This window comes from Geospiza fortis, unplaced genomic scaffold, assembly GCF_000277835.1.
Source record: "Geospiza fortis unplaced genomic scaffold, GeoFor_1.0 scaffold130, whole genome shotgun sequence".
In the NCBI taxonomy this organism is placed as follows: Eukaryota; Metazoa; Chordata; class Aves; order Passeriformes; family Thraupidae; genus Geospiza; species Geospiza fortis.
In genome coordinates, this window is record NW_005054300.1 from 18535058 (window position 1) to 18545847 (window position 10790).

The 10790-nt window shown below is 39.8% G+C and overlaps 1 protein-coding gene across 1 annotated transcript; it reads left to right on the forward strand.

The window, feature by feature from the left end:
- The first annotated feature begins 3063 nt into the window (after positions 1-3063).
- On the forward strand, positions 3064-9376 carry SYT15 (synaptotagmin 15). The gene is made up of 7 exons (XM_031063326.1): positions 3064-3256; positions 3912-4054; positions 4569-4864; positions 5651-5821; positions 6324-6444; positions 7493-7672; positions 9087-9376. Exons 2-7 carry the CDS (start codon positions 4012-4014, stop codon positions 9221-9223), a joined length of 948 nt encoding a protein of 315 aa, XP_030919186.1. The 5' UTR covers positions 3064-3256; positions 3912-4011; the 3' UTR covers positions 9224-9376.
- The last annotated feature ends 1414 nt before the right edge of the window (positions 9377-10790 follow it).

The following is a 10790-nucleotide window of genomic DNA, read 5'->3' on the forward strand; positions in this document are numbered from 1 at the left end:
GGGCTCGCTAAAGCATCAGCCCAAAGCTGTCCCTGCAGCGGCCCGGCCGCGCTCCGCAGCCCGCCAGGGAAGGGGCAGCTGGAACCGCAGGGCTGCCAGCACCGCCCGGAGCACCTGAGAGAGAGCTCGGCCCCGAGACAGGCACAGCAAATGGGCAGTCTTGCCTCCACTCCCCCCCAGTTATTCAATTTATACTGTACGTGGGCTTAGGCTGTGCTTTTACATGGGGATTAAAACTCGTGGGGGACAACGAGCTGCTTGTGAATTTGCTCGCAAGCCAAAAAGCTTACTGCAAAGTTTAAGTAAAGCTTATTAAAAGCATATAATCACACAGTGAGCAAAAAGGGATGCAATCCCAGAGGAGACAGAGGATGCCTGTCAGCACCTGCTCTATGCTAGGATAAACCTGGTACCTATTAGCAGTAGACAGTCCCCTGGCTCAGGGAGGAGGAGATAAAGTGGTCCAACAGGTGGTCTCTTCCATCTCCTCTGCCGTGATCCTGTACCACAGCAAGATACAATATATCAATTTCTCATGATGCCAGGTAGTTATGTTAAAAGCTACACATTTTGTCCTTGCATACAATGGATGCAACTTATCTCAGTGGTCAATTTGTGACTAGTGCTACATCGTGCCCTAAGCCACTGGTTCTGTTGCTGATCTAATCAGATAAGATGGTCTAAAAGTGAGACAAAATCTCCTTACTCTCATTAAATTACAGGTAACTACTGAAATGAGTAAAACTTTACCTTATATTTACACCTGTGTAAAAATTGAGTCTATGCCTATGGGTATGTCACGAATACTTAACATCATTCTGCAGTGAACAAATTCAGTACATACAAACTCATTAATTAGGAGACTGCAAACTCATTCTCTTACTCCAAAATCAATGCACACCTCATCATACTGTCTTTAATGGTAAATGGTGACAAAGTGGCTATAGGGGAACACAGAACTGCTGCTGAGAGCATCAGAGACTTGTGAATGAAGAGGACAAGTTAAAAAAAGACCTGTACAGCTTACTTGAAACGTTAACCTTTCAGATCAGACAGTAAAACTACCAGCCATATAGAGATTTGTTGTTTATAGTGCACCTACATGAAGGAAACCATTAATTTCTATTATGTTCGTGGGCATTAAACTGAAGCATTTTTTCTGCATCTGGCCTTCTGAGATGCAATAAAATGTGAGTCTGACTGAAGATATATTTGAGCATGCCCTGCAAAACTAGAAGGAACAAACACAAAATTCCCATGCTCATATGCATTTCCTCATACTGTGCATTCTTATCAAGGAAAACCAATTTATCCACATGGCACACTCAGGCTTGTCTCTGTATTAATATTAACCCACACCAAGTAGGTGCTTGTTTCCTGTTGCTCAGAATAAGGATTGCACTAATAGTCTGGCTGGATGCTGGAAGCCACTCAGTTCACCCACCAGCTGCAAGGCCAGCAAAGTGCTGTTGCTGTGGTACAGCCATGAGCAGGGTGGCTGCTCGTGGTGCTGCTGGGAGACAGGAGTGACTGTGTGACTCAGGGAAGCAGCCAGCCAATTCCTGCAGAGGCCTAAGGCAACACACCTGGAGGAGAGCTGCAAAACCAACTTGGCCCCAGTGACTCCACCAAATGCAGGAAAATGAGTCAGGATCAGATTAAGGCCTTTGAGGCACTATGGGCAGGTTAACTTTATAGCACAAGGTAATTACTTAAGTGTTCTGTAGCTGAAGGACATTTCATGTCACTTACTGCACACAGCAACACTGAAAAAGATCAGCAATATATGTATTTGCAACTCACATCCCATACTCTTTATAGCTCTAATGAATAAACTAAATTAAAATCGTTTGGAATTATTCAAAGCTATTATTATTTGATAGTCAAAACTATCAGAATAAATGAAATTAAATTAAAATAGTTTGGAATTATTCAAAACTATTATTATTTGATAGTCAAAACTATCACTAGTGTTGACTGATGATTTTGTGCTTGTATTGTCTTTATTTTACTTGTACCATTGTACAGAGATGGCTAACTGCAAGGTACCTACAAAGCAGAGATAGATAAAAAGAAAAAGGAATAAAGCATAATCAAGTTAACTTCACATAAAAGCAGAGAAGCAGCAAAAAAATCAGTACCAGTTGTGAGAAAATGCCAGGTCACTTCACTACTTCAGTTTCAGAGGAGACCTTGAGAACTGTCAGCACCCAGTACTCAGCTGCTCCTGAGCTGTCTCCCATGGCTGCAGAGTGGAAGATAGTTGTAGAGTTTAGGTACAGAGCAAAATAATCTTTGCAGCCTATCACTCCAGCATTCTCAGCAAACATGTGAAAGCAACGAACTGAGCCCATGATCAATTGTCTACCCTTGGTCTAACGAGAAATTCTCACAACAGAATTTCTCATATTCATATTAAATACATTTATTAGGTTTTATTTGGGTTTTGGTTTTTTCACAGTAGTTGTAACAAGATTTTGTTGCATGCTGAGTACTCACGATTCAGGAAACTGTGTTTAATGGATATTTAACTTTGACTTCACAGGTCAGGAAACACATGCATCCTTAGAAAGAAAACAACCCATAGCTTTACTTTGTTCCTTGTGGCAGGGTCTAGATTCAAGTCAACATTGATAAATAGTTGGAAGATCAAACCAAACCAAAATAATGGTACCTTTCATATTAGGTGCTCTGGGGTTCTCTTTTTCTTCCATTATGCAAGCTCTAGCACTTCTGCCATGCTAAGGTAAATGCTAATACAAAACAAAAGCCTGAACAATTCTTTGGCATTTGGTTTTTTTTTTTTCATGTCTGTAGTCTCTCACATTGCAGTTACTGTCAGTGCTTCTGAACTCTGTAATCTGTCACTGCCATTGTTATATCTCTTCAGGCGCTGCACCATGCTATAACCAAACAAAAATGTGCATGTGAGCTGAATGCTTCATTTAAAAATAATTTTGGAATGGTTTTTGTTAGCTTTAATATTCCTGTCGACACCCAAAATATATTTAACTTTGATCTTCCTATGATGTATTGTGTGCTTTTATGTTTGAACAGAACAAGCAGTTGCTGTGGCTGGAGGTATAATAGGAGGGATCCTTTTATTTGTCCTCCTTGGAATAACTGCATATCTGCTCTGGAAAAAATTTTGCTGCCTCTTTTCTTATGAAAAGCTCATCAATCCTGTCAAAACAACAAATGCAAATGCCATTTTCCAGGATCAGGCAAATTCTGAAATTCATCTAAAAAGTACAAGGTACCTATTTTCATTTTCTTTTTAAAGCATATACTATGTAATTTATTTCAAGTTGTCAAATGTCAAATAAGCAGGTGATCCAAATATATGCATGTACAGAAATAAAGGAGATCCTAATTATATGAAAACATCAGTTCTGTTTTGTTCCTTTAGGAAAAGGATAATCTAACTACGAAAGTGATGATTATTCCTGATTTATTTAAAAGAGAATATAGTCAAGTGTAATTGGTGAATGGATAGCTTTACCTGTTAGACAAACTTAGCCTATGTTCCAGAGTCATTTCTAGTCTAATAACAGAAACAACAGGACTTCAGTTCAGGAAGGAGACTCTCTAAGAGAATTAATCATTGCAGGGGTTTTGGGCTCTAAAACAAGCAGCTGCAGTTAATTCTTCCTTTCCTCGGAAAGATAAATTCTAAAGGGAAGGAAAGGGGGAAAGAGAAGAATCTGTCAGAAGAATTAAGACCTAATGTGCCTCACTGTCTTTTTATGCATTAAGCAATTTATTTTATTTGCTTTTGGATTTTATTCTTACCTTTGCATGTCTGTAGAATTTTTACAGTGTGACATAAGAACAGTAAACTTACTACTCTCATCAAGTTTGATTTCCAGCTTTAAACCACAACAGTCAAGAGGTGCTGTTATCTTGAGCAGGTCCAGAAGTGTTCCATTTATCATTCCACCAACACTGCACGGGCGAGACTGGATTCACCTGACAAATGAAGAACAAGTTCAGGAAGACAGGGACCCCTTCATGACTCCTCAGTCTGGGCCACGGTCATCATTTCATTCTCTGGGTATGGCACTGCAAAAATGGGACTATTTTTAAGGGTAGGGTGGCTTTAATATTATGAAGCATATATCTTGGGGGCACACCAGAGACTGCATTACACAGCATAAGCCCTAAATGCTCCATGCATTTATATATTTTCTATATGAAAATTGGGCAAGAATGTAGTCATTTTGGTCCCAGTGCTTGTGGTACCTTACACATTTGGCAGAAAAAGAAATCTCTCCTCCATATTTTGTATTTGTTGTCCCCAGAAACAGCAGTCATCAGCTACACACTGCAACAACAAATAGCTAGAACTAACTAGGTGCAAGCACAGAAATAAGAGAAAGACAATTGCTGCAGCCTACAATTACTCCCCTAATTTGAGGGAAAAGGAAATAAAATATGAAATTTTTACAAAAAATTGATTGTTAATAAAGAGAGTAATCTGATTTACCCGAATACAGCAGTGGTTATAAAAATGCCTGCAATGGTTCTCGAGGCTAATCTGAGGGTGCATGTTTTGCCTTTTCTTGTAGCTGGAGCTTATGTTGTAGGAACCATTAACCCAGATCTGTACAAGTTTCCTGAAGACAAAAGCGAAACAGATTTTCCTGCTGGCAGCATTGGCCGCCTCTGGTTCTCCATAGAATACGAGCAAGAGTCAGAAAGGCTCCTGGTCTCCTTGATCAAAGTCAGAAAGCTGCAGCCTCCTGCTGATTCCTGCAGTCCATTTGTGAAAATCTACCTGCTGCCTGATGAAAGAAGCTACCTGCAGTCCAAAACAAAACGTAAAACTCTTAACCCCCAGTTTGATGAAAACTTTGTTTTCCAGGTACTTTTTCTTTTGATGAGGCAGATTTTTGTTTGCAAATATTAACTTGTCAAACTACAGTACATGTTTGTATGTTTGCAATGCTTCCATCAAGATAGAAGTTGTTTCCACCAGAGACAGGATTCTTTTAACAGGGGCTTCTGGAGATTCTGGGCTACAGAACTGATCTTACTTCTAGTCTATACTAAAGTCAGGGGTTCCAGAACTTGCCCTGGGATTAACAAAAACTCCAGTTTGAACTACAACTGAGCAGTTCAGCCCAGCAGTTCTAGAAGTCAGAAGGAGCCAATACTGACATCATGCTTTCACAGCTTTTGGTTTCTTTGCTGTGGAAGTAGGCTAGACAGCAGAACCTGGGAGGAATCTCTGGGCTGCTATTTGTACAGTACTACATAGCTTGGCTTCCCATGCTAACAGGCTTTCAGCACACGTCACAAGACAAAAGCTTTAAAACCAAAAAAGTTTGTGTTTCAGACAACTGAAAAAATGTTTACAGATTCTAAACATCTGAGTTTGAAAGTGAATGCATCACACAGCACTAGATCCATATGAGCTAAAAAACCACCAACTAACTTCACAGCTTTCAAATGAACTCGTATTTTAGCTTCAATCTTGACTTCCACATAGCTCAAGTTTTAGGCTAAATTTTAAAAGTACTTCAAATAATTAAAGGAAATCCCCACCTAAACTTGCCATAGTTTGAAAAATATTTCCTTTGAAGTCATGCTAGAGTAGGAAAGTGTCAGATGTTTTATAATTATTAATGTTCTTCATTTTCCTGTACAGGTTTCCAGTAAAATGTTGCTCCAAAGGACACTAAAGTTTTTGGTTTATCATGTTGATAAACAGAAGAAGCATCATCTCCTAGGCCAAGTTATCTTCCCACTAAAAAATGAAGCATTAACTGAGGACAACAAACTAGTCATATGGAGAGACCTGGAGAAAGAAAACTTGGAGGTATGTGATACCAGGCTCTTGGCACTGTTGAACATCTGTCATCCTGCAAGTATTGGAAGGATATAGTTGAAGTAGAACTACATTCTACCAAGTACCTCACATGCAAAAGTACTTCATAAACATTTGGAATAGAAATTCCCATCTTACCACCCTGCAGATGCATAGCTATTGTAAAAGGAGTACCCAGATGCTTAGAAAAAGTCACATGAATTAGGAGGTTGTTACATAAGAACTTTTGTTATTTGCTTCTCTTTTCAATTAGTAAGAGCAGAAAGGGCAAGGAAATATATATTCCCAGGAAAAGAGTAATTCTGAGGGTTAGAAAGGCTGATTAATTGGTTCCATCAAATGTTACAAAAGCACAAATAAAGCCATTACAACTCACTCACATGCCTCAGTGTGACAGAAACCATTAGTATGAAAAAGGATTTTTCTCCCCATTTGACCACACAATGAGGGAGTTCTTCAGACATATTTGACAGGTGTTGTTCTGCTTCCAAAGCCTCCTTCAGAGCACGGTGATATCCAGTTCTCCCTGAGCTACAATGACTACCTGGGCCGTCTCACTGTGGTGGTTCTGAGGGCGAGGGGATTAAAGCTCCAGGAGGAGAGCCCTGCTGTTGGTAAGTGGGATCTCCTCCCTGCTATCAGCTCCACAATTCCTGTTTTCATTTGCTCCTTCCTCATCTGTACACCCAGCCTTGTGCTGTGGGACTCTGACAGGAACAAATAAACATCCTGGTGATTTGAGTGGAAACAAGCCACATTTTGCCCTGAGGCAATTAGATTTTGATAGCTTAGTTTTGCTATTTTTGGGGTTTGTTTCATAATAAAAGGTTTGTCCTGTGGCAATTGGTGGTAACTTTTTTCTCCTGTTTTTGTACAGTGAGCAACATCCTTTTGCTGCTCTCCAGTCCAGAGAGGGCAGCATTTCAGGGGATATTGACATTAACAGTTGCCTCAAGTCAAATTCCCAGAGGTAACAGCTGCAGGACAACTGCTTATGCTGAACACCTGTCCTGGGAGGAACCAAGTTGAGAGAAAAAAATCTCAGTTTAGGACAGCCTGGCTATTTTTCAAAGGGCCATGGCATGGACTCACAATTTTCTCAGTGCAGAGGGGTTTTTCTAGTACATCATACTCATGTATGCCTGGTCTCAGAGATTACCTCAAAATGTTGTATAAAATCTAACATTCAAAAGCAAGAACAGATGAAGAACCAAACTTGTATTTCAGTCTGTAGTGATTTCTTGCAGGGCTTTGAAGCTAATCAATATAAATGCAAAATACACCTACCATTTAAAAAGAAGTTTAGTCCTCTATATATATTATACACACATCACTATGATGTTTTTTTTGACTGAACAAATTAAGCCTTCAAAAAAGGCTCCATCAGATAAAGGGAAGGCACAGAAATGTAAGATCAAGGATGCAGGCTAAGAATATGGCTGCTTATTTTAACAGCACCTCAATTGGAAAGTGCACTTCAAACTGCACCCTCAGTATTTTGTAGGCTCCCTGCTTTATGTCATGCTGCCATGTGTGTTCCATCAATCTTCCACAATCTGATGTTATACTTGATATTGACTCCCAAAAGGAAGAAATTCCTTAAGCTGTCTCCCAACTGCTTCTTGAAGATGTCATTTAGTCTTGAATTTCTTTTTCTCCAAGGTGTGTATGTCAAAGTCTCACTAATGAACCATAATAAATTCATCAAAAGTAAAAAGACAGCAGTTCTTCTGGGAACTCCCAATCCTGTGTACAATGAAACCTTCAGTTTCAAGGCAGATCAGACAGAGCTGGATACAGCAAGCCTGAGTCTATCTGTGCTCCAGAGTAACAAAGGAGAAAGTAAGTTATATACATTATTACAGTTATATAAATTATTACAGTCAAGGTGTCAAATCTCTTACATATTTGAGACATGTTTAAACCTGAGAGGAAGTAATTCCTTTTCAGCAATAATCATAAAACATGCAAGAGTTTTGGGGTATTTCAAAGGCTGTCTCTTTAAAAGCAGAACAACTTATTCATAGTTAAGCATATGTCTCTCTTTCAGAGGCTACATTTCATGGAAGACATGAATAAAATCACTGCAGCCTAGTCAATGCCAGTACAAGGTGCTGTGCCTTTGTTTCATTCCAGCATCCCATTAAAACAAGCTTATGTGAACACTTGTGTGTGTAACACACAGCCTCCAAAACTGTGTGGCCATTCGCTCCTTCTAAGCATATTTGAAAGAGGAATAGGAATTTTAATTCTCTCAGCAGAGAGAAAGAAGAAAGAGAGATTAGCAAACATCCCCATTCCCCAGCAGAAAACCTGATGCTTGAGGCCACCTCTTACTGTTAGAGAATCCATTAAGGAGTTCTGCTTACAGAAGCAAATCAGAATTCAGTATTTCCACTGCTCACAAGAAAAACATCTTCCCTGCAGTGCAAATATGATCTCAATAATTTTTCCCATTCATAGCTGAAAAATCTAGGCATGAATAAGCAATCTGGTCCTTAGCAGTGGCAACACACATATCACAGCTCCCAGCTGTCTCAGTAACTGCATTTATTTTTTGCAAATCATGTCAATCCTACTGAGGTTGAAGATAACAAAAATTAGAGCACACTTCCCCAGTAAACCTAAGGTAAAGGGACAGGGCAGATACAGATCAGATATTTGTACCTTGGAGATGTTTTAGTTTAACTTCAGGCAAAAGGACAGGCCTGCATCGACTGAACACCCACTTACTGCTGTACCTTTTAATGCTGAACCTCAGCAGGTAGAAGCTACAGAACCTGAAGTCTACGGTTACTTCTTTGAGAAATGTTTTGGTTTAAAAATACCTTCCAGAAAAGGCATTATTTGGAGAAAAGCATGTTGTCATCTTATTGGAGGGGTTCCATACTGTTGCCTCCTTATCACAAAAGTTCCATACCTTCTTGGTGTTCCACATGGGCAGTTCCTCAGAGCACTGACTCTTTCTTCTTCACAAAGCAGCCAACCGACTCCAGCTTCCCTCTCACCCAGCCACCCCACTCTTTTATAGCATCTTCTTCTCATTGCTTACAGCTGTGGCCTGTTAAAGTCAGGCCTGCTCCTAATCTTTGCTAATTGGCCCAGCTGCAACTCCTTAGGGGTAAGATTACTTTCTGCACTATCTTTATTTTCTTATATTCTATCCCCCTACAAAAACCTGTTGATAGTCTAATGTAGGCAAGGATTTCAGAGAAGCATCACAGGTGTTCATCACTAACTGCTTTTTTTTCCCCAGAAACACTTCTGCTGGGACGAGTAGTAGTTGGGCCTTTCATGTACACACGTGGCAGAGAACTGGAACACTGGAATGAGATGATCAGCAAGCCCAAGGAGCTGGTTAAACGATGGCATGCTCTCTGCCACAGCACATGAACAGCACTGAGGAAAAACCAGCCTTAATATGGAAAAGCTCTTTCTAACTTTCTCATCGAAAAGGTACAAAAATCTTTGCTAAGATTTTGTGCCCAAAGAAGAATAAAATAAATTATTTCCTTGACCAAACACAAATAAAAGATTTGGTTCCTGGTAGGCTGAGAGTCCCTCCTTCCTCTCTTCAAAATATATGTTAAATTTAATTAACACGTAGCTGAGCAAACAAAACAGCCAAACATCTCTCAGTATTAATTATTTTGACTGGTAAATTCCAATTCTTGGTCATGAGTTCTGGGCACAAATGATCACACATGTAGATAGAGCCCAAGAATTGCCAGTGATGACACCAGGCGTATCTGCCCACTGCTCCACATCACCACAGTGCTTCACCAAAGGGGAGAGAAGCCCAGTGAACATGCCAAAACAGACACAGCCCAAAAGACACTGACTAATACATGTAGAACTTTTAAAGCAGCATTGTATTTAAGACCTCTTTTGAAGAGGATGGGTGAAGGCACTGCTCATTGGTCACACACCTGGAAGCAGCTGTTCACATCCCTCAGCACCTCAGTGCATTTCCTGCAGTAACTCAGTTCAATGTTTCTAGCTGACCCCAAGTACAACACTTTGTGTTGACACTAAGGGACAAGCAGAGAAGTCACAGAGTCAGAAGTGACTGGAGGCTATTCCAGTACTGGAGTCCTCTGAGACAGTAAGATGAGGACATGTCCTGTCCTATTATATTTCTCTCTAAACACATCTCTGCTGGAAACAGCATTGATTACAAGAGCCTTGGGTTTGACCTAGTATGACCATTCTCACACTGAAAATCCAATTAGCTTAAGGCCCCTGGGCATGTGTCTGTTTTAGTAGTAGAGTCCTCTTCATTAAGTAAATTACTGCTCTCTAAAGTAATTTGGAGCAATTACTCGTAATCAAAATAAAATAGGACATTTTTCTCTTTTTGATTGTTCACTGGGGACCTGAGCTCTGTACCCTTCTCACTGTACAGTCAAAAACCAGACACACAGACTGCTGCAGCAAAACATTTTGCACAATCGTGTTCCATAACCTCTACAGCTGAAATCAAACCAACTTCCTTTCAAACAGGATACAATATTAATTAATTCAAAATCTTAAAAATATTAGGCCTCTCTGGGGAGATGAAACCACTTTCCATTTTGATAATATTGTTATTTCCTAAAGGAAATGTTATGAAAGAGAAGATACCACAGAGGAATTGCAAGATAACAGACCTCCCTGATCCACCATCTGGTATGTTACACAGTACTCTCAGTCTGTCTTGCTAATTACAGCACTGGATACAAAATGAGCCTAAACTCATTACATTAAACTGAATTTGACAAAGTGCTCGACCTTCATTATATCTAAATGGGTAATACCAGCAACTCAACCCCATAGAGCTCTATTCAAATTTCAGCCCCACAAAACTACTGCAAACCAATCTGATAAGCAAAGCTATTGTGTTTGTTCTGGGGAGAAAAACTACACAGTTATCATACAGTTTACATATTACTAGAAGAAAATTATTTCACCAAATACATTT

What these genes read in the sequence shown, in the direction of transcription:
- SYT15 (XM_031063326.1), top strand. Translation starts at nt 4,012, where the DNA reads ATGACTCCTCAGTCTGGGCCACGGTCATCATTTCATTCTCTGG. An exon ending in GTCATCATTTCATTCTCTGG is followed by an intron (nt 4,055 to 4,568) that starts GTATGGCACTGC and finishes CTTTTCTTGTAG; the next exon opens with CTGGAGCTTATGTTGTAGGA. An exon ending in ATGAAAACTTTGTTTTCCAG is followed by an intron (nt 4,865 to 5,650) that starts GTACTTTTTCTT and finishes TTTCCTGTACAG; the next exon opens with GTTTCCAGTAAAATGTTGCT.